This window comes from Rhinolophus ferrumequinum, chromosome 6 (assembly GCF_004115265.2).
Source record: "Rhinolophus ferrumequinum isolate MPI-CBG mRhiFer1 chromosome 6, mRhiFer1_v1.p, whole genome shotgun sequence".
Classification (NCBI taxonomy): Eukaryota; Metazoa; Chordata; class Mammalia; order Chiroptera; family Rhinolophidae; genus Rhinolophus; species Rhinolophus ferrumequinum.
In genome coordinates, this window is record NC_046289.1 from 72,238,880 (window position 1) to 72,260,511 (window position 21,632).

The 21,632-nt window shown below is 39.8% G+C and overlaps 1 protein-coding gene across 6 annotated transcripts in view; it reads right to left on the minus strand.

Annotated features, from left to right (window-relative positions):
- The window catches only part of CHD8 (chromodomain helicase DNA binding protein 8), a 57,786-nt gene that overhangs the window by 29,650 nt on the left and 6,504 nt on the right, over positions 1 to 21,632 (minus strand). For 2 of the 6 annotated variants that reach the window (XM_033108920.1, XM_033108921.1), the window contains exons 1-5: positions 15,229 to 15,301; positions 9,847 to 9,894; positions 7,607 to 7,978; positions 6,532 to 6,917; positions 5,406 to 5,520 (exon numbers count right to left, since the gene is read on the minus strand). In XM_033108920.1, the coding sequence (XP_032964811.1) occupies positions 5,406 to 5,520; positions 6,532 to 6,917; positions 7,607 to 7,978; positions 9,847 to 9,852 (879 nt within the window). In that variant the 5' untranslated portion in view covers positions 9,853 to 9,894; positions 15,229 to 15,301. Of the gene's footprint in view, positions 1 to 5,405; positions 5,521 to 6,531; positions 6,918 to 7,606; positions 7,979 to 8,836; positions 9,895 to 15,228; positions 15,302 to 21,632 lie in introns of those variants that run through there. The other 4 variants (XR_004423257.1, XM_033108918.1, XM_033108919.1 and 1 more) reach the window with 3 other exon arrangements.

The window sequence follows — 21,632 nt, forward strand, 5'->3', positions numbered from 1 at the left end:
ATAAAATTAAAATAGAGGTATAACATTTCTAAAAGAAAATACGAACTATTTTTAATAATCCAGGAGTAGGAAAGGTGTTTCTAATAATTGATCAATTTCACCTTGAAAAAAATTTGTGTATAATATAATCCATTATAAACAAAGTTGAGACAAATAATAAACTGAGGGGAAATGCTATATGATATATTTCCTAAGAATAAAGAGTTTTTTTGAACCGGAAAAGATCAATAACACAATAGAAACATGGACAAATAACATGAATAGACAGTTCACAGAAAAAAATCATAAATGGCTGTTAAATGTAAAAAGATGCTCATGATAAAATAGTTACACTCATAATAAAATAATTACAATAAAATAAAATAAACTGAGATACTAGTTTTCTGCACATAACAGATGGCAAAAATCAGCAAGTTCGATCAAATATCTGAAACAGGAACTCATACACTATTGGTGAGAGTACACATGGGCATGACCCCTATAGAAGAATATGTGACAATACCCTTTGATCCAGCAATTCTACTTCAAAGATATTATCCTACAGAGATAAATTTGCACGTGTGTACAAATCTCTGCAACATTACTTCTGGTAGAAGACCAGAGAAAATCTAAATGCCTAGCAACAGGGGATTGGTTAAACAAATCATGACATAGTCAAAAAATAGATTATAGAGCTATTATTTAAAAAAGAATGGGGTGCATTAACAATGCCAAATGTTGAAGATGTGGAACTGGAACTCTTATTACTGGTGGAAGTGTAAAACAATACAATCACTTTGGGAGCTGGCAAATTCTTATAAAATTATGTTCATATGTTTAACTACCTTACAGTCTATCAATTCCATTCCTGGGTATTTAGTTATGAGATATGAAAACCTATATTCACAAAATACATGTACTAAGGCTGTTCATGGCAGCCTTATTCATAATAGCTCCAAATTGGAAATGACCCAAATATCTATCAATAGGAAAATGGATAAACATTGCGGTAATTCACAAAATATTTCTCAAGAAAAAAAAGAATGAACTGATATATTCAACAACATGAATCAATCTCAAAAACATTATACTAAAAGAAGTGAGATTCAAGACTACATACTATATGAATCATTTACATGAAGTTCAAGAACAGGCTAAGTTAACCCATGGTAACAGAAATCAGAACAATGATTACCCATGGGAGGAGGGGGTAGATTGTCTGGACCAGGGTATAAGGGAACGTCCTGGGGTGACGGAACATGAAACGTCATTAAACAACCTCTCTACTTCTGTATACGTTTCAAAATTTTCATAATTAAATGAGAGTGGAGGGAAGAATGGGCTGGATTTATGTTTTCTGATAAAGAACAACCTCTAAGATGTATTGTTAGGGAAATAAAAGCACAGTACAGAAGAGTAACTACAGAATACTAAGTGGAAGTAGAAGTAGAGTGCTCATAAAAGTAAAGAATATTTCTGGAAATATACACACAAAAAAATTGGGGAAGAGAATTTGATGTTGCAGAGAGGACTATGAAGTTGGGACCTAGATTAGGAGACTATCATAGTGTGTACTTTTTTGCATTGCTATTATTTTATATATATATCTTTTAGACTAAAAAACAAAATGGAAAATGGTGGTCAGGAGGTTAAAATAAAGCCTCACAATTCCAAAGAACAAAAAATGAAAGTACAGTAATCATGACCACTTATTCTTCAACCCCTTGCCTCAAAGATATATGAAGTGTGATCAAACAATAGGTGAATGTTTAAATAAAAACAAATTTATTACAGTAAAGGACACAATGCCATTAATCCCCTCAAAACACTCTGCCTCACTTCGAAAACACTTATCCCATCGTTCTTGCCACTTTCCGAAGCAGTTCTAGAAGTCCTCTTTCGTGAGTGCCTTTAGTTGCGCTGTTGTGGCTGCTTCTATGTTCTGAATCATTCTGACTTTGGGGAAGAGCCAGAAGTTGCACAGTGCCAGATCCAGTGAATAAGGTGGATGAGGACACCCTGTTATGTTTTTATTTGACAGAAACTGCTGTATAGCAGAAGCGATGTGTAAAACGAAGCATTATCATGATGGAGAATGATTTATGGCACACTTTAAAACACACCTTCTCTCAACTGCAGCTCACACCCAACTGACAGCACCGAACAAGTTGAAACTTGTCACACAGTTCCTAAGGTTCTATGTGCCACTTCCTGTATCGAAGATCCCTGCCCTTGGATGATGGCACTCTGCAGCAGCATTCACTGTATTTTGTGATCACTATGGAAAGGCTCTGTGTCACATATCACTGCTGGCATATGGCAATTTCTGACAAATAAACATATTACTGTGTGTCCTCACCCACCTTATTGACCAGATCGGGCATCGTGCAACTTCTGGCTCTTTCCCAAAGTCAAAACTATTTAGGACATCGAGGCAGCAACGACAGCGCAACTAAAGACATTCACAAAAGAGGACTTCCAGAACTGCTTCCGAAAGCGGTAAGAACAATGGGTAAGTGTGTTCGAAGCGAGAGGGAGTATTTTGAGGGGGATTAATGGTAATGTGTCTTTTGTAATAATTTTTTTTAATGTAAACATTCACCATATTTTATGATCCCACCTCATATATTAAAAATTTCCAGGGGGGAAAAAATGGATGCATATACATGTATGTATTATTCTCTGTCTCTCTCTTTAAAAGTTATTAAAGAGATACAAGCATACCTTGGAGATACTGTGGGTTTGGTTCCAAACCACCACAATAAAGCAAATATCATAAAAAAAGCAAGTCACACAAATTTTATGGTTTCCCAGTGCATATAAAAGTTATGTTTACACTATTCTGTAGTTTATTAACTGTGCAATGGCATTATGTCTTAAAAACAAACAAACAATGTACATACCTTAATTAAAAAATACTTTATTGCTACAAAATGCTAACCATCATCTGAGCCTTCAGGAAGTCATAACCTTTTTGCTAATGGAGGCTCTTGCCTTCAATTTGTGAAAAATGCAATATCTGCAAAGTGCAACAAAGCAAACTGCAACAAAGCAAAGCAGTAAAACGAGGTATGCCTGTATTATATATACTATTCTACACCTAGCTTTTTCACTTAATGTGGAGTTTTCCACATTAGCACACCCTACTCTATTTCATTATTTTTAATTGCCACGTAGTAGTCTACATGGATTTTCATAATTTTATTTAACTATTTCTCCACCAAAGGACATTTAATTTTTGAATATTTCTGCTATTGCAATTATTGCTGTAATACATACATCACTGCATACTTTTGAGAATATATTCATAAAGTAGTTTCCTGGGTATAGAATCATTGCATCGAAAAGTATTAACATTTTAAATTTTGTCACAGACTGACTTGCCAAAAAGATTGTCTCAACAGTCCCATCAACTATGTATAAAGTGCCCGTTCCTTAACTCCATTGCCAACACTGGTATTACCACTTTTTATGAGCTGAAGTGTATCTCCCAAAATTCTTATGTTGAAGCCCTAACCTCTAGCACCTCAGAATGCAACTGTATTTAGAGACAGGGACTTTAAAGAGGTGATTACGTAAAATGACACTGTTGGGGTGGACCCTCATTCAATTTGATTAGTGTCTTTATAAGAAGAGGAAATTTGGACACACAGAAACACACCAGAGATGTATGCAGAGGAAAGACCATCTGAGGATACAGAGAGAAGGTGGCCATCTGCAAGCCAAGGAGAGAAGTCTCAGAGGTAACCAAACAGCTGACCCCTTAATCTTGGATTTCTAGCTTTCAGAACTGTGAGAAAATAAATTTCCACTGTTTAAGCCACCCGTCTGTAGTATTTTATTATAGCAGCCCTATCAAACTAACACACAACTTTTTAAATTTTACTAATCTTTGTAATTCTTGTATTATAGATTGCCTTCAGTTTGTTTTTTGATTATTTAACAAATACTTCATTTAACCATTTATTTAACATATATATAACTCTTGTTATGCTCTCTTAGCATGAGCTCAGTACTGTTCTATGTGCTTTATAAATGTGTACATTCAATCTTCCTAGCAACTCTTCTTGGTAGGTATTATCTGCACTTTAGAGATGAGGAAATTAAGGCACCAAGAGGTTAAGCAAACTTGCCTGAAGTGACAAGGTTAGTAAATAGCAGAGTTACGATGAGAACCCAGGAAATTTTGCTCCAGAGCAAAATTTTCTCTTAACCACTATACTGTGTATATTTTTTTGTTATATATGCATAATTTATACAGCCAAATATATATCAATCTTTCCCTTTATGACTTCTGAATTTAATGCCCTCCTTAGAAAGATCTACCCCACTTGATAACTATAAAAAAATTCATGACTTATATAAAGTTCATGATTTCAATTCTTGTATTTAGACTTTCAATTAACCTAGAATTTGTTTTTGTTTAAGGAGTGCCACAAAAATCCAGTTTTATCCAGCTTTATTTATTTTTTCCTAAGTGCGTAGCCAGTTGTCCTGACATAATTTATTAAATAATTTTTCTCTCCATTAATTTAAAATGGCATTTTAATTCATATCCTAAATTCTCATAACTATATGAATCTATTTCTAGACTTTATTATCTTTTATTTTTATTTCTTCTCTAACTGTAAACTCTTAGTAATTATTATTTCATGTCTGTTAAATCTAGTTTCTGCCTCATTTTCCTTTCCAAAAATGTCTTAGCTATTCTTACAGGTTAATTTCCCCCATAAGAACCCAAGCATCAATATGTCAATGTATTGAATGTATATTAAGAAAGGAGGCATTTATAAATATTAATAACTAGAGAGGCACTTAAGGTTTGTTTACAGATGAGGAATTCAGACAAAGCTAAGTTAAACAAATGTGCCAGGTTCATGGAGCTACTTAGAAGAACTATGGGTCTCCTGAATCGAAATACCAGGTTTTTTCTATAGTTGGAAACTGGAGCCAAAGAAACTGGACCCTAAGGCAACAATCAGAGACAGAGAACTAAAGTTTTTCTGTTCCGACTTCTTTTATTCTCTTCCAATGTCTCTCATCTTCAAAAGGTAGGAAAAAATACTGTGCTTAAGCACCCCCACTGCAGAACGCTGAAGTGCAGAAAAGGTAAGGCAAAAGGGATAGACGAATAATCCTAAGAGATACCAAAGTACTGATATAACCATAATAATCATGTAGCATGATTTCATATTTGCTCAGTTTTTGAAATACTAGAGTTGCAGAAATGAGTATTGCTATTTTTATAGTAATATGTTTTTTGCCTAGAAAGATAAAAATTTAAAAGATATTACCATGACCATGTCCTACCTCTTATTTAGAAAAACTGTTGAAATGTGCATAGGCTTAAAGATTCTCAGTATCTAACCCTGGTTTGTCAAAATTAAACAAGATTTTTCTACTAAATTCTTTAGGGATCCTTTTACCTGAATGCTGCTTTCTTCATCTTCCCGGGGTGATTGTGCAGGCATAACTTCCACATCTGAATTATCAGAGGAGGTATTGCGCTTTCTCTTCTTACCCACCACAGGAGTGATGGTGCTAAAATGGAAAAAACAAAATCATTTTCAACGAGGGCAAGGATAACTTAGGAGTAAGAAAGTATAATTAAACTAAACCAGAACAGATGAAGCTTCTAGACAGAAGTGTCTAGATCTTCAGTTTCTGGGACACAGACCTATTGAATAGGGTGCTTGGGGAAAAAAAAAGATATTGGGGTTTCTAAACCATTGGCTGACCTTTACACCAGATTTGACAAATTCTTGTTATCACTGTATTCACAAATACCTGAAGGAAGGTAGCATAACATAGCAGAATGAATACCGGGCTAAGAATTACAAGGTCTTGTTTTAGCCCCAGTTGGGCATTAGTTTCTTTATTTGTAAACAATGAGAATACCTGGCCTGACAGTTGTTGAGGATCAAATAAGACAATAGATATGAACCCTTTTTTAAAAAAAAAGCTGAAAAATCCTGTACAAATAAGTACCACAAAGCCTGAAGAATCCCAGGCAGTGGAAACTAGGGAGAAAGGAGTGATGCTATAAGAACTGAAAAGGAAAGAGAGGACACTCAATTGTGACAGGAATTATGTGGTAAGCCATAGTTCTGTCCAAGCTGCTTAGACTAACAGTGGTTGCTGAAATCTTCTTTAATTCACATATGAGATGCAAGAACAGAGCAGCTATGTCTCCAGCAGCTCTCTTTTACTGATGTGGGTCGCAGGAGGGTACTGAGAAATCTTTCACACTACAGTGAGACCAAATCAGGAAAACCATATAAAAACAGTCACAGCTTTTAAATATAATCCCCAACAGAATGATCTTTCCTGTGCCTTAGTGTTTCTCTTCCAAAATATGCAAATTTGCAAATCTCTGTTTAAACAAATCATATAAGCATTGGACAGAAAAGAAAAGGCCTTATCTCCTCTGACAGATAGATCACCTTGAACTATGTTGCTTACTACTAAATACAAGTATTCCTCTCAACACTAATTTAAAATGAGTGCACTGCCCTCAAATGTCCCAGCAGAATAGGAAAGGGTGGTACTCACTTCAGTTTACTCTTGCCCTTGGTTTTGGAGGTACCAGATGTTTTGCTCTTCTTTGGCTTTTCTTCCTTGAGTCTCTCCCCACTGCTCTTTTTCCGACGTTTCTTTTCACCTTCCTCCTCAGGCCGAACACTGGGCAACTCATCCTCATTCAGGACTCGAGGTATGTTCTGCTCACCCCGGGCACGAGCCCTGGCAATGGCTTCTGCTACAATCCGATTGGCTTTCTCTTGCTTCTTCTGGTGCTCCAGCCTACGGTTTTCCTCCATTCCTGTCTTGCCCCCAGCATGAGGAGCAGAGCTGGCTGGTGAGGACAGAGCTGCCACTTCACTGGCACTTAGGACTTTAACTACGGAAAGCCCAGAAGAGGCCCCTTGGGAAGAGCCAGCCTGCAGAAATAAAGACGCTAAAATTTCAACATGCTTGTAAGTTAAAAGGTCTAAATAAAACCCAGCTCTGAAGCAGGAAGGCAAGAAACTTTAGTTTTCTAATTCCTCAAGAACCAGGCTCAGACCAGGTCTCACTGAACCTAAACACATTAAAAAAAAACACAAGGTTTTTGGTGGGAAGGGGCTAAGAAAAGGCAAGAATTGTGCCAAATTAATCCTTTAGCCATGCTCCTAATATCAAAACCCATCTCCACTGTGCCAGAAAAATTTCAAACAATATAGCCATACTGGTTTCTGGGCTAAAAATAAAAAAATTTAAATTCCACTCTTGTCCTACCTTTATCTGCCTGGGGGGTGGGCGGATTGATAATCACTTGACCTCTTTAAGACTATTTATCTTTCAAATGAGAGGGTATTTCAAACCATTTTTATTTCACAAGATTAGGAAAAGATTGTAAATGAAACTGTTCAAATACAAATACTCATCTGTGATCCCAAACCCAACAATAACCCTCAAATATTTTCATGATATAATTAAAACCAGGTTTCCATGGGTGAAAGAAAGAAAAGGCTACATCTCAGTTCAGACGTATCACTTTAGACTGGCCCCACATTCACCATGAGTGGTGTGGAGGGAAACAGCGAGGGACTGAGAGGTCTGTTTTCCTTCCTAACAGTGTCAGTCTCACCTGTGGCTGCAGCACCACCTTCAGCGGAACTGAAAGTCTTTGTCCCGGGCTCTGTCCTGGTCCCATTATCTGAGCCTGCTGCACAGAGGAGAGAGTCACTGGCTGTGCTGAGGGTGGCTGCTGGGGCTGCGGCTGTGATGATGGAGGCTGTGGTACAATCTGGATTTTCTGCTGTGGCTGCTGCACCTGCAGCTGGATAGTTACTACTTTGGCGGGCTGCCCCTGGGCATTCTTGGCTTGAGTGAGGGCTGCCAGCTGGTTGCCCTGTAACACTATCTTGCCTGGTAGACTCCCTAGCACGACATGCCGGTGTCCTTGGGGACCTCCAGACTGTGGCTGCTGGAGGACCAGGGTGATGCGTTTCGATTCACCCTAAAGAAAGGAAATTGCAAGAAGTATAACATTAAAGAATGGTATACACTTAAATATTTACACCAGTTTTCCTCATCCTAGAATCATAAAAACTGAGGGTGAGAAGACAGTACAATTCACTTTATTCATCCTCCCATCTGTCCTGATAGTCTTCTCTGCAACACTTCTGCCCAGTGGATATTAGACTATTTTTGAAAAACTGATGCGAGGCTATCTTCTAAGGCAATCATTCTATTTTTTTGGAAATCTATCAGAACAAACATCTTTATACTGAACTGAAACCTGCCTCCTCATAGCTTCTTTATACTGGTTCTACTATCTTAATACTGCCGCTCCCCGCCCAACCTCTTTGGTCCTCTATTCAGAGGCTAGAGCCTCTACTTTCTTACAACAGAAATTAGCCTTTTCACTGGCAAAGTAGGAGGACAATCTTATCAATAAGAACAGGGAAAAGATACACATAGCTTCTGTAAGTCTTACAAATATTTTTGCAAGGATGATTCTTGTTCCCATAGGATCCTATATTTCTCACAAAACTTTATTTCATACATTATGGTGAATTCTTGTCTAAATGTCTTTTCCTAGCAGACTGCGAGCTCTGTAAGAAGAGGGGCTGTCGCTGTCCTGTTCGGCACCAGCTAGGTAGTGTAAACATGTAGTAAGAGCTCAAAAAATATGTTAACACTAACTGCTTCCACCGGATAAGTAGTAAGTACGAGGCTGTCAACACTAACTGATAAAAAGCAAACATGGAATTGAAACAGGATTTCCTAGAGCTAGCTCTCGTGTGCGTTCTCTATCACAGTTGCCGGGCCCTTTACTAAACCAAAATTCACCTCCCCCTTTCACTCAAGTCACCTGGGTAGGTGTAGAGGTCAGTGTAACTGCAGGCTTCAGTGGGGGCCCTGTGGCCCCAGGGTTTCCAGCAGGAGCTGAACCCTTAACTGGCTGTAGGACCAGCTGCTTTACAGGTCGGCTGGGCTGGACAATGCGCTGGACAGTAGCCTGGTTCCCAGGGACCTTGGCGGCCAACACTGTATTACCAGAGACAATGGAAACACCTGGTCGAAGGGGAGTGCCGGTTAGCACTTTGGTAAAAGTGACTTTTCCACCATTGGCTGTGCCAGCCACCAGGGGCTGAGCTGTGCTGGTGATACCTTGGGCCTGAATTTGTGCCACGTGGGCACCAGTGACTGAGGAGCTTGGTGGGGCTTTAAGGATAACAATCTTAGGGGCTGACTGAGGCGGCTGCCCTCCAGCACTGCCGGAGGCCACAGCTGTGGCAGAGACACCCATGAAAGGATTCCCTTGGCTCAGGATCTCCTGGCTCTTGGAGACCTGCAAACGGCCTGATGTTGGCGTCGGTGTCTGTAAGACAGGTTGGGCTGGCTGCTCCTGGCTGACGGGCTGAGTGGTATAATCATGCAAGGTTAAAGATTCTGGAGCTGGAGCTGTTGATTCTTTGGGAAGTTCTGTGGGGGCTGTATCCTCTGGTGGGGGGACCAGGTCACTTGCTGATGGATTCCCCACATCACCACCTCCACCATCCTGGTTCATCTGGTCCAAGGAGTCCAGAGAGCTTGGCAGTCCAAGGGCTTCCTCAATGGGGTCTTGTGTGACTTGGTTGAAGCTGTCATCAGTCAGAGAGTCCAGGCCAAATAAATTTGGGTCATCAAACAGATCCATGATGGGGTCTGCCATCTTGGGAAAGCAATGGAGGGTACTTCCCCAAGGTCTAGGGAGGGAAGGGGAGGGGGGGTACTGGCTCTCCCCTCCCCTCCCCTATTAAGAAAAAAATGTACACAATGGAAGAAGACTACTCTTCAGGTAAAGAGGCAAGAAACAAGTGCATGTCAGATTGTCCTGACCTTCATGGAGCAAGATGGCTAGGTCTTCAGAGGAAGATGGTGGAACTCCTGTTGTGGGAAGACAAATTAAAAATAAGCAAAGTAGGTGACCTCAGACAATTTCTCCTTCTTAGATACTACCCTTAACATCAAATCATGTCAAAATAGTAAGAGAATAGGGAAATACGAGATAATCTGAGGACAGAGATGAAGCAGAAATAACACCCACATTTTGCTTCAAAACTGAAACTAAACAATAAATAAATAAAATCAATCAACCCCCTTTTTGGACTCTTACGCGTACACCTACACACTTTGAAACTTCTGTCAAGATCATTCAGCTGTCTCTGTCCATTTCTTTTTACAATTACCATTTTTGGTTAAAGATCGGGAAATTTAATAGTCATTCACCTTCTATTTAGGACTCTTAAGTTCACAGAACTGAGCAATATCAGCAGCATTTCAATAACTGTAGATAAAGGTTTCTGGATATATTGTATTTTATAAATTTTCCTTGTATTTTAGACCCTTTTTACTTACTACTGGCAAAAACAACACCTTTAACCAAGCTCATAGTACAACCTTGCTAAGCTTATAGTATAATTTTACCTGGGAAGTTTCATAAACTTTATTCTAGGTAACATATCAATTAATCCATACATAGTATTTCTGTTCTGAATCCCCTCCTCCCTTTCCCATATTTAAGATCAAAAACTTCCTTTGCAAGAGATTCAAAGAATTCTACATTTCAGTTCTAGTTTTATATTTCCAACTTTCTCTCATCGTTTCTTATATTCCAGTCCAATTAGACTACAGTTGCCTTAACGTGATTCCTGTCTGCAGGTCTTTGCCCATTATGCTATTAGCTTCTGCCTGGAACACCCACCTTCCCAAACATCTCTCCCAGCTGAGATCTTTCCCACCCTCAAACGTCTTCTGCTCCGTAAGGTGAGCCCTGAAACTGCCCCTTCAACAATAGAGTAATTTGTGATGACTTGGTCCCTTCTTCTTTTTTAAATACCACAGCACTGTTTGCACCTTATTGAAAGCACTTATATTTAATATTTTACTAAAATGATGAGTCTCTTGTCCATATCCTCTGAAGGCCCAACTGGTTCCTTCATGTAAATTATAAAAAGCTGCCTGCTCCTCAAGATGCCTGTCTGCCATCTGCTGGAAAATTGTCATATTAATCATATTATCAATGACAATAATGAGTATATTCAATGCACAGCCTGCATAATCCTGCAAGGTGGCTCAGCTCCTCTTTCCCCAAGAGACACAAAGTTCCTGGATGACGGGGACCACATCTCATCTATCTGTGAATCCCTAAAGAAACAGCAGGATATCACATATACAATACCTACTCAAAAAATACTTAATGAATTAACATATTTGCTTGCAGTATCTAGAATGAAACCATTCAGGCCTCACAGAAACTAAACGGTATTCCCTGATTCTAAGATGAGACAGTAGAAAGCTTCCCATCTTGAAAATCTCTTCTACAAGTAACTGAACTATGTTTACTAAAGCCATGTCTGAGGCTTCAAGTTCATGAAAGTGCTAGAAAAAGTAAAAACCAAGACAAGGAATTGTAAGTACATCACCGATAACTAGACTATATAAAAAAAGTTGTATACGTCTTTGTATATGATGTCAATATTTGACAATCCAGAAAAGCCTTAATTGACAAGACCATTTCTCCTAATTTTTAGAAGGCACCAGAGAAGAAATTTGTCAGTGACACACTGTAGACTCGAGTAAAGAAGGCATGTTTTCCACACAACACCCAAACTATTTCTTCCCTTCCTTAACCCATTCTACTTATCCTTATAAAACAATATAGTAATGTGGTTAAATATCCCAGAAACTCAGACATAGATAAATAGAACAGACTCATCAATAGTTGGCACATCAGTCAAAATTATGAAGTATACATGGTGTCTCCCTCAATGTTAAACCAGATCTTCCTTCCTTCAGTAATTGTACACCCTTCACGTCTCACCCAGGCTGCCTATCACTTCCCGCTCCTGGCTAAACTATTCCTCCAGCTCATTCTAGCCTCTCCTGTCTAATAACCTGCCCCAAAGTTACTCAAAATGGCAATCAGAAAAGTTATCAGTTTCTTGATTTAATGAAAATTGACTCAGTAATTTTATAAATTTCTTCAACACTATCATCAGCTTTTTTCTAGTTATGTGCTTATTTCGCTACCTGTTATCTTTCATCTCCTATTCACTGTCAGAGAAGTTACACTTAAATATCGAAGAGAAGTTACACTAAATATCGAAGAGAAGTTACACTAAATATCTAACAGGTGTCGTATAAAAACTACAGTGAAAGTTTCCAGTAACTAGTTTATGCTGATAATAGTTTATAACCCGCCTTGTCTTTCATGGGGTGTTCTGTCCTTTCCACAACTCCTTGCTATTTATTCATCCAAATGCTCTTCCTTCCCTCAATAGCAGCCCAATCTCAGACAGAAAAAGATCTTATTTTTTAATGGGAGAAACAAGGCTAATAGTTTCTGAAATATTTCCTCACCTACCTACGTCTCAAGTATGTTTCTAAAGATCAATGTATTTATCATTTATTTCCCTTCCCAATTTGGGGGCCAAATTTCTGCTTCTCCTGGTTCAATGTGGGCCCAATAATTTAAAAATGTCACCACTGGGGGCGGCCAGGTAGCTCAGTTGGTTAGAGCGCAAGCTCTTAACAACAGGGTTGCTGGTTCAATTCCCACATGGGATGGTGGGCTGCACCCCCTGCAACTAAAGATTCAAAATGACAACTGGACTTAGAGCTGAGCTGCGCCCTCCACAACTAGACTGAAGGACAATGACTTGAAGCTGATGGGCCCTGGAGAAACACACTGTTGCCCAATATTCCCCAATAAAAAATTTTTAAAAAAAGATAATCATTTAAATAAATAAAAATAAAAATGTCACCACTGACTTAATGCCCCACTACCAAGTTTCACTGCTTCTCAGTCCGACCCCATCAACTCACTTCTTCTACTGACCTAATCCATTTTTGCACATATTTTTTAATCCTGGTCTCCTGCTTCTTTTCTAACTCCCATCTTTAAGTTGCCCTTGACTCTCAAAAGATTAAACCCCTCCCAACATACCTCCAACTTTCTTCATTCCCCCACACCCCCGGCCCCTTCAATTCCTACTTATGGGTCGTTCTGGCTGTACCCATATCTGGCCTATCCTACCAAGCTCATCTACCCCCTGAATTCTATTTCTATGGTTCAAACCCTGGTAGTAAAAATAGGTGTTAAGCGTTCAAATGCATGAAACACCTGGATACCTCAAGTAAAACAACTGTCTAGATAAAGAAGTCATACCAGGCTTTTACCATATTGAAAATAAAAAGCCAGTCTAGTTACCATTGCCCCAAAAAGAAACACATGTGTATGCTAAAAAAAAAAGACAGAGTTGAATGGTTTCAATTAATCACTTTCAATAATTCCTAATGACTAGACTAATGACAGGAATTCTGAGGGGTAGGAGTTGGGCAGAAAAGGCACAAACTAGTCAGTTAAGGTTAAAATCCAAGACCATACACCTATATTCTCCAAACACCAAGCCAGTTAACACTAAGAAATGCTTTATATAATAGCCCTTCACCTCACCTCCTTCTTAAAGGGCTAACTACTTCCTTCCCTTGATATAAGTATAAACTGCTGTTCTGCAGCTTTATCACCTTTAATATAGTTCTTCGTGGGTGTTTGTGGGTTTTTCTTGAAATCTAGCGTCCAAACTCTCCTGTTTTTATTTTACATGTCTCCTCACCCTTCCACATTTCAATAACAACTTGTCTGTCCGATCATAAAGGACTTTTATTTCTGCTCGATACTTTTCTATATCAATCTCCCCAAACCTTTTAACAAAGAAGTGATTCTCAATGGTGGATGGAAGCTATATGGTATAGTTTGAAAATGTGTATTCAATGTTATCATTTTATATTTATTAAGTGGAAAGGGAAAACACGTTTCATTGTTTAGGTTATTTATATTCAGTAAAACTGGACAAAATCTTCTTGGCTGGTGAGGATGTATGAAAACCAATTGGGAGAGGAGAGAAAGAAGAAGCATGCCTGGCTTGGAAGGGTTATCAACACCTCTGTGGCAGAGTGAGATTTCTTATGGTCTCTCAAAAGGGAGTTATCATAGTTATTGTTTATGATGGATGAGAAACACTGCAACAGAGATCAGTCCAGGTTGCCTAATAGATAAAATTATAGAAACTGAACTGCAGACATCCATTCTCCGCTTAAACAATTTCTCTGTATTGCCCATCCTCTTAGAAGATAATGAACGAATGCCATATCGACAAATGCTGACCACTTTTTTATAATATGCATTTTAACAAAGCACTACCCATGCCAGCTTAACCTCTAAATGCTCAAAGACTCAGAAAAGAACTATTTGACTTCAAAGTATAGATCTTGTTATTGGAAACTGTATCCTTTCTACAGGATCAGCTGCAGACAAACATATACACCATTATTGAAACTCAAGATGGGCACAGCTTAATTGAGAAATCACTTGAAAATAAAATAATCAGAAGGCCTAAAACTAAAATCACCAACATAATTTTAAAAGAAAAGGATTTAAAAACTGTACTGTAGCTGGGAAATAAACGCCCAAGGTGAATGTAATCACAATTTAGGGTCAGTAAGGGATCGGAATGGAAGGACACAGACCATAAGAAATGGAGCTTTAAACTTGGAGCCACTCAAGAGATTTCAAGATCGGGATCCTAAGCCATTTCCTCTGTCTTCACCATTCTCACTGCTAAATGTGGCCACTCTGTTTTGTTTCCCCAATTAACTTAAGGAAAAAGCACTCACACCTCAACCAGGGTTACGGATATTTGGGGGCAAACGTGGCTGGTTAAAGTGTGTCCTGAATAAACAGGAAACGCAAGACAGGCAACTGTGAAAGCTAAAAACATGTACGAATGTTCAGGGAATACAGGAGAAACTACAGAAATGACATATTCACATGAGAGAAGAGAAAGGGGAAGGTAAGGAAGTCAGGGGTTAATGAACAGTGAAATGCGACTGGGGGTGGGGGTGGCGGGGACCCGGGTACATTACCTGCTCATACTGCCGGGGTTGGTGCCAGTAAGGCCCATACGGCAGAGGCGGGGTATTTCTGGCAACTGGAACCCACAAATGGAGATGAGGTACATGCACTTGAGGGAAGGAGCTAGCGGGGTGCCCTCCAGAGTGGGGATGGCCAAGACGGGGAAGATGCGGGGGGAAGGTGGGGTGTAGATGCCTGGGTCCGAGCAATGTTAGGGCGGAAGCTATAGGCTGGAAGGCCGGACAAGCTCTGGAGGAGAAAAGGAGCTGTGCCTCATTCCACTGGGGGAACAGAGGTACCTTTACCTGCAGCGGCGTGGGGGGCCGGTTCGCCCCTCTTGCTGTCTCTCCAGCACCAGTTCCCCCTCCTCCTGCGCAACCCAACTTGATGCTCCTGCCCGCCCCGCGTCTTCATTGGCTAAACTCCACTGCCACTCACAGGAAGCGCAAACACGCAAAACAGCGCAAAGGGTGGGACTTGGGAGAGCTTCCCCCTCCCCCGCCACCGCGGGTTAGGTTGAGAGCGCACGGAGAGGCCTATCCGGTTTCTAGGGCCGAGGCGAAGCCTGCAGCTTGCTTGAAAAAAAAGGGGCCTGGCCAGAGGAACGGTCTCATGCTGCGGGAAACTAGTCCTAGGGATGAAATTCCCTACCACCTACACTGTATTCTGCACACCGCAAAGCATAAACTCGGGAGGGAGGGTTCTACACTAGGTCAACTCTGCTTCCCTGAATCCCCTGCCTGCAAGCAGCTCTGTCAACCCCTCTGCGTGTAGTGACTATACCTTATTCCCTTACCCATTAAAAGGGCCAAATCTTCCCTCCATCATGGGAGTGAGTCAGCCCAGTTGCTGGAATATGGGGGCCTTTCACTCTTAAAAGATAAAACACTCTTTCTGCCACAATCCAAAATGCTGGCTTGCATTTTGGACACTCCAACCCTTGGGCAGCAGTATCTCTTTCTAGAAAGTAATCTAACCCCAGGGGCCCTCTAATAAGTCCCAGCCTCCTCCCCTCCAAAACACACACCCACTCCTCACCCCCAAACCTGGTCTCCCGCCCCCATCTCGTTTCTGTTGAAAGAAACTCAACCCCTTTGACAGATTGGCCAGTGTCCCCTTTGCAGTGCCACTTGAGACCACTCTACTTCCCAAGGAGGCTAGTCAATCTCAGAACGGTGATGTGCAAGCTTAACGCCCCTCCCAAAGTAAATTGTTATTGAAAGTTGCTTGCCTCCTGACCACTAGTTTCCCCTGAAAATGTAACCATCCTCAGCAATGAAACCCTACTTTCTGTACTCTAGGACACAAACAAGGAAGACCGACTTGGCAGATCTATTTTTAAATATCCTAGCCTTACCACTATTGCTAGGAACACCCAATAAACAGCAATACTGTTTTCCCATTCACTCAGGCTCAAAACCTCAAAGGTGTCTCTCAAACCTCCTCCGGTATCCACCATTCAATCATTTGCCAAGTTCCACTGACTTTTACAATGTATCACAGATTTTGGAGCTGGCAAAGATTTAAGCGATCATATCAAGTCAGCCCTCCTGTTGTACAGAGGAGAAAACTGAGGCTTAGAGAGTTGGGTGATTCAACTATGAAATTATATGGCAAAATCAGGATTCACATATCTGACTCTTCTATTTCTGCTGCCATTCTCTTTATTTATGCAGTTGCTTGTGTAAGCGCCTCATAACTGATCTCTCCCCTTACTACTCCAATCTGCTACCAAATTAATTTCCTAAAACACAGTCTGGCCAAATCAGTTCCCTGTTTAGAAACTTTCAAAGGTTCCCGGTTACTTAAGATACAACTTAAGACCACATTTTGCCTTTCCAGTCTTATTTCCAACTATTTTTCTACACATACACTTATATGCTAGCAAAGAAAAAGACAATTTACTGTTGTCATATTTTTTTTCTCATCTGGGCCTAGCTTCTGTTATTGCCTTCAAATTATATGCCATCCTTATTTCATTTCTTTGCCTTATCAAAAGTCTTACTTATGTGATCTAAGATCTGTATCAAATGCCTCTTCATTATTTCAACACTTATTAAACACATGATATACCAAGTAATGTGGTAGTATTATTGAACCAAAGGTGAGTAAGACATGATCTCTACCCTCAAAGAACTCACAATATGTAGGAGTACATTTGTGTATTAAATGTGGGGAGAGGGTGAACAGTAGGAAGTATGACAGTAGTGACAAATGTAGACAATTCTAATAATACAAGGTGATATATGCAATGAAATAGCAGGGCTCTATTACAGATGAAAGGGACTTCATAACTTAGGACGAAAAGGTATGAAAGAAGTAGTTTCCTAATAGATGAGGAAGAGTTAACCAGGAAAGGGAAGTGAAATACAAGAAAGGGATATTCAGGCAGCAGGAACAGTAAGAGGAAAGGCAAAACAAAGCACAGCAATGAGAAATAACATGAGACATGTAGCGGAAACTCTTCAGTAGTTCTGTAGTTCAGTCTTGCCAAAGTGTAAATCACAAAGAAGAAATTAGAGGGAGATGAGACTGAATAGATAGGTAAGGGCCAGACCCTGTACGGAGGGCCTTAAACACTACGTTAAAGCATTTTCTTATAGGTAGAGGAGGAGCCACTGAAACATGGAATGACATGATCGGAACTGCATTTTGGTTAGCTAACTCTGGCTGTTGGATAGAGAATAGATTTGGGGGATGATGGGACAGAGTACATAGAAGCAATTAGGAGTATGCTAAGGTAATCCAGAAAAGGGTTGTATAGTGGATATTTGCTGATTTTTATTTCTGCCCAGGAGCCAAAAGCCCCCTTACTATTTTGGGGGAATAACTCAAGGTAAAAGTCTTCAAATGGAAGCTGGATCTTACCTCCCACTATAGAGCCAGGGGGTGGGGTGGGATTAGAGCTTGCTTCTTCTTCCTGGCAGAGACCAAGTACACACATGATCTAGTAGGCTCATTGAAGTACACACGCCTATGGGGAACTTTGACTTTGAAGAGGTAATGCAAAGACCCAGAACCAAGTAGTTAGACAATATTCAGCAATGGCAGACACCAGAGTTCTACTGCGCATCCTAAACAGACTGTTCACTGGTGTGACCTTGGCCAAGTTCTCCATGTCTCTAACTGCCCTTGGTTTCAGATCATTTTCTAAACCAAATTCTCTAGCATTCCCGTTGATTTTGTGAGCCATACAACATCCTTCCAATAAATTCCCTTTCTGCTTACATAAGCCAAAAGATGATTTTTGCTGTTTGCAAACAAGAATCCTAACTAGATGATTAGGGCCTGAATCACGGCAAGGTGGTTCAAAAGATAATGATGGGAAGGAAGGGACAGAGCCGAGCAATACTTTGGGCATAAAAATCAGTAGAACCTAGAGTTTAGAGGCAAAGATGAGTTCAACCATGTTGAGTCCAAGTCACTTACAGTATGTTAGGTAGTGATATTCAATAGGAGGTTGGACGTATAAATCTAAACGTTGGCTTGGTGATAGATTTAGAGTCATCAGCATCTAAATGGTAGTTTCAAGAGTTGAAGATTACCCAGAGAATGTGAAGGGCAGAGCAAATATATGAAAAACTGCACCAATACTGATGGGAAGACACTAGAGAATGTTGGGGTCTATGAAGACTTGGAGAACCCACGTCCATTTCAAAGAGAGTGGCTGCTATTCAGCTCTAGTTAAGTGGGGCCATGTGGAAACACACATCCAAGGTTGAGAGAGAACTTCAGATTTTTCAAAAGCCAGAAATACAGTCTTATGTAAATCTTCTAGGTTTTAAATGTAGATAACTAATTTTTCAAAAAATGTTTTAAACATTATACAGGCTAAACAAAATGCTTAGCTGGAAACCTCGTTGAGATTTTTGGTGCAAAATGAAAAAAGCTAAGGAGGAACCCAGGAGAACATCAAGATTTAAAAAGCAGAATAAGCTACACCTACCGAGCAGGTTGAGAAAGAAAAGTTAGAGAAGCAGAGAGTACAATGAAACAGAAGTAAAGGATAGAGTATTACAAGGGGAAAGAGTGATAAGTTTTGTTGAACAAAGCAAAAATGTCCAATAATACAAGAACTTTAAAATGTCCATTGGATTTAATAATTGAAAGCCTTTTTTGAGCCCTGCTTTTCATCGTCAAGCCAAAAGTAATCAGTTCCACATGACCTTTCATAGCATTTTTGCAAAGTATTTTTTTAGGAAAATTATCTTCTACTCTGTATTTTATTTATATTTGTACATAGAAGTATAATGAACTTTGAAGTCAGAGGGATCTGGGTTCAAATTTCTGTCCCTCCAAGTAAATTAACCTTTCTGAGTCTAGTTCTTTCTACAACGGAGGATCAAGTTACAAGACCACTAATGAGGATTAACGAAACACCTAGCACAGTATTTGGCATATAACCACTATGTCCTAGGAGGTACTCAACAAATGTTGCTGGATAGTTGGAAAAAGATTGGTTTTGCCAGTGAGTCTACCTACTTAAGAAATGTGAATCAGCCTTAGAGGGGATCACTACTCAGATCAACGGCCTCCAAAATAATTCATTAATACCTAGGAACTTGAATGTACACTTTAGTTTTCTTCCTCTATATTAAATCTAATTTAAGGCAAACAGGAATAACTACACTTTAGATTCTAGAGTATGAAGATAATGTTTAACTAATTGGTTTCAGTCAGCCTGAACCTGCTGTAGATGTTCTAAATCACTAGTATCCAACTTTGAGTGATGAGACCTAAGTCAAGACTCTTAGGGATCCAAGAAAGGGTCATAAGGATTTCAGAAAAACCAGTCCTGCCCTCAAACACTTTTTTTGGATGGTTTCCAAGACACCACACTTTTCTGGTTATCCTTCTGCCTCTTTTTCTACCTCTTCTCTTTAGCTATTATTCTCCTCTACCAGCCTTTCATTGTTCAAGTTCACCAAACTTTGGTCCTTAGAGCCCTCTTTCCTTCTCATTCTATATTTTCTTTTTAAGACCCCCTCGTCCAACTCCCCTGTAAGAGGCGTATAACCTCAAGGGCACGGATTCCTTCATAGTCTATCTAGTCTCCTGCATCCCCACCACCATGCATACACACACACAAAGGTGGTAATCGTCCTCCAGCATCTCCTATACATTCATAGCTGCAGAGACCAGAAACCCTCTTCCTTACCTTACCACCTACAGGCAATATTTTAAATCCTACCTTTACCTCATAAATAGCCCTCAAATCCATCCACTTCTGCCTCTATTGACATTCTGGGTCAATTTACCATCCTCACTTCCCCAAACTAGTGCAACTGACTTCTAACTGATTCCCCTCCATACTGCCTATTTAATTCTTATTCTTCAAAGCTCATTTCAACATCATCAAAAAAAAAAAAAAAAAAAAAAGCTTTCCCTGACCTCCCAGACAAAAAAAACAGCCAAATTTATGCAGTGGACATTACATGCAGGCACTCTTCTAAACAATGAAAATGTATGACCCTTTTAATTTTCTTAAGCCTGAAATAACTATCTTTATTTTTACAGATGAGGAAACTGAGGCACAGAGATACAAGTAATTTTTGCCCAACATCCCATAGCTAGTGAAAAGTGGTGCCAGTTTCAAATTTGGGCAGTGTGGCTTTAGAAGTCACAAACTTAACCACCCTACACCACCAGGCTCTAGGTTACATGTCTCTATTATAAATTCTCTTGTAACATCCGTAACTTCTTTTTTGTAATAGAAATTGAATGACTGATTATGCAGGTAATTGTTTGATGTCTACCACCACCCCACATTAGAATGTGAGTTCCACAGGACAAGGGACTGTATACGACTTATTCATTCCAACAGTCCCTTTGTTTACCAGGTGGTATTGGGCATTCCATTTACTTTTGTTGAAGGAATGCATTTTTCAACTTCCAGCCAAAGGTGTGTGGGAGTGGGGCTGCGGAGGGCTAACAGGGAAGTTTCTGAGCAAAACCAAGGACTCCCCTCGGACTGCAGAGACAGTAACAAATGGATGGGCAGTGGCACACATCCTACCAGAAACATTCAGAAGCAGCATTATAAAATCATAAGCCATCTTCACTTGTTGGGACCTGCAGCAGACACAGTTTTTACATAGAGGACAAGGGGCTGCAATACATATTATATTAAAGACTATTTTCTATAGTGTGATAATCACTGTTGAAAGTAATAAAATTTCAGTTATCTCTTTTAGACTTGGGACCATAAAGCCTCAGTGGTGGCCAATTTTAAGCTGTGGCAAGAAGCGAATGGATGACACTATACCCATATGACTTGAAAAATAGGGCATGGATTCATTTTTAAGTCAGCCTCATTGTAGATATTTTTCCAGTAAAACCCTAGAGTTTTGGCCTGAGTCTGAAGACAGAAAATAAGAGCCTAATCTTTAAGGATCACTGCCCTTAGGTCAAGTTAGACAGGATCTAGAGAAGTTCCTCTTCATGGCACATGGTCACCAAGGTGAAAATAATATTAAGGGTTCCAGATGAACAATATCTAACTGGATCAAGATATTCACCTTGTATGAAGCCACTTTGGGGCATCAGCATAAGTAACTACCTATGTGTATAAAATTTAGGTAACAGCCCCGGTCCTCTGTATGCTCCCCCATACCACTCTTGCATGCCCTACTTTAACGGGGCCAAGTATACATACATTTGCTCAGCCTCACAGAAAAATACAAGTATTTATTTAATTATTTATGAGGAA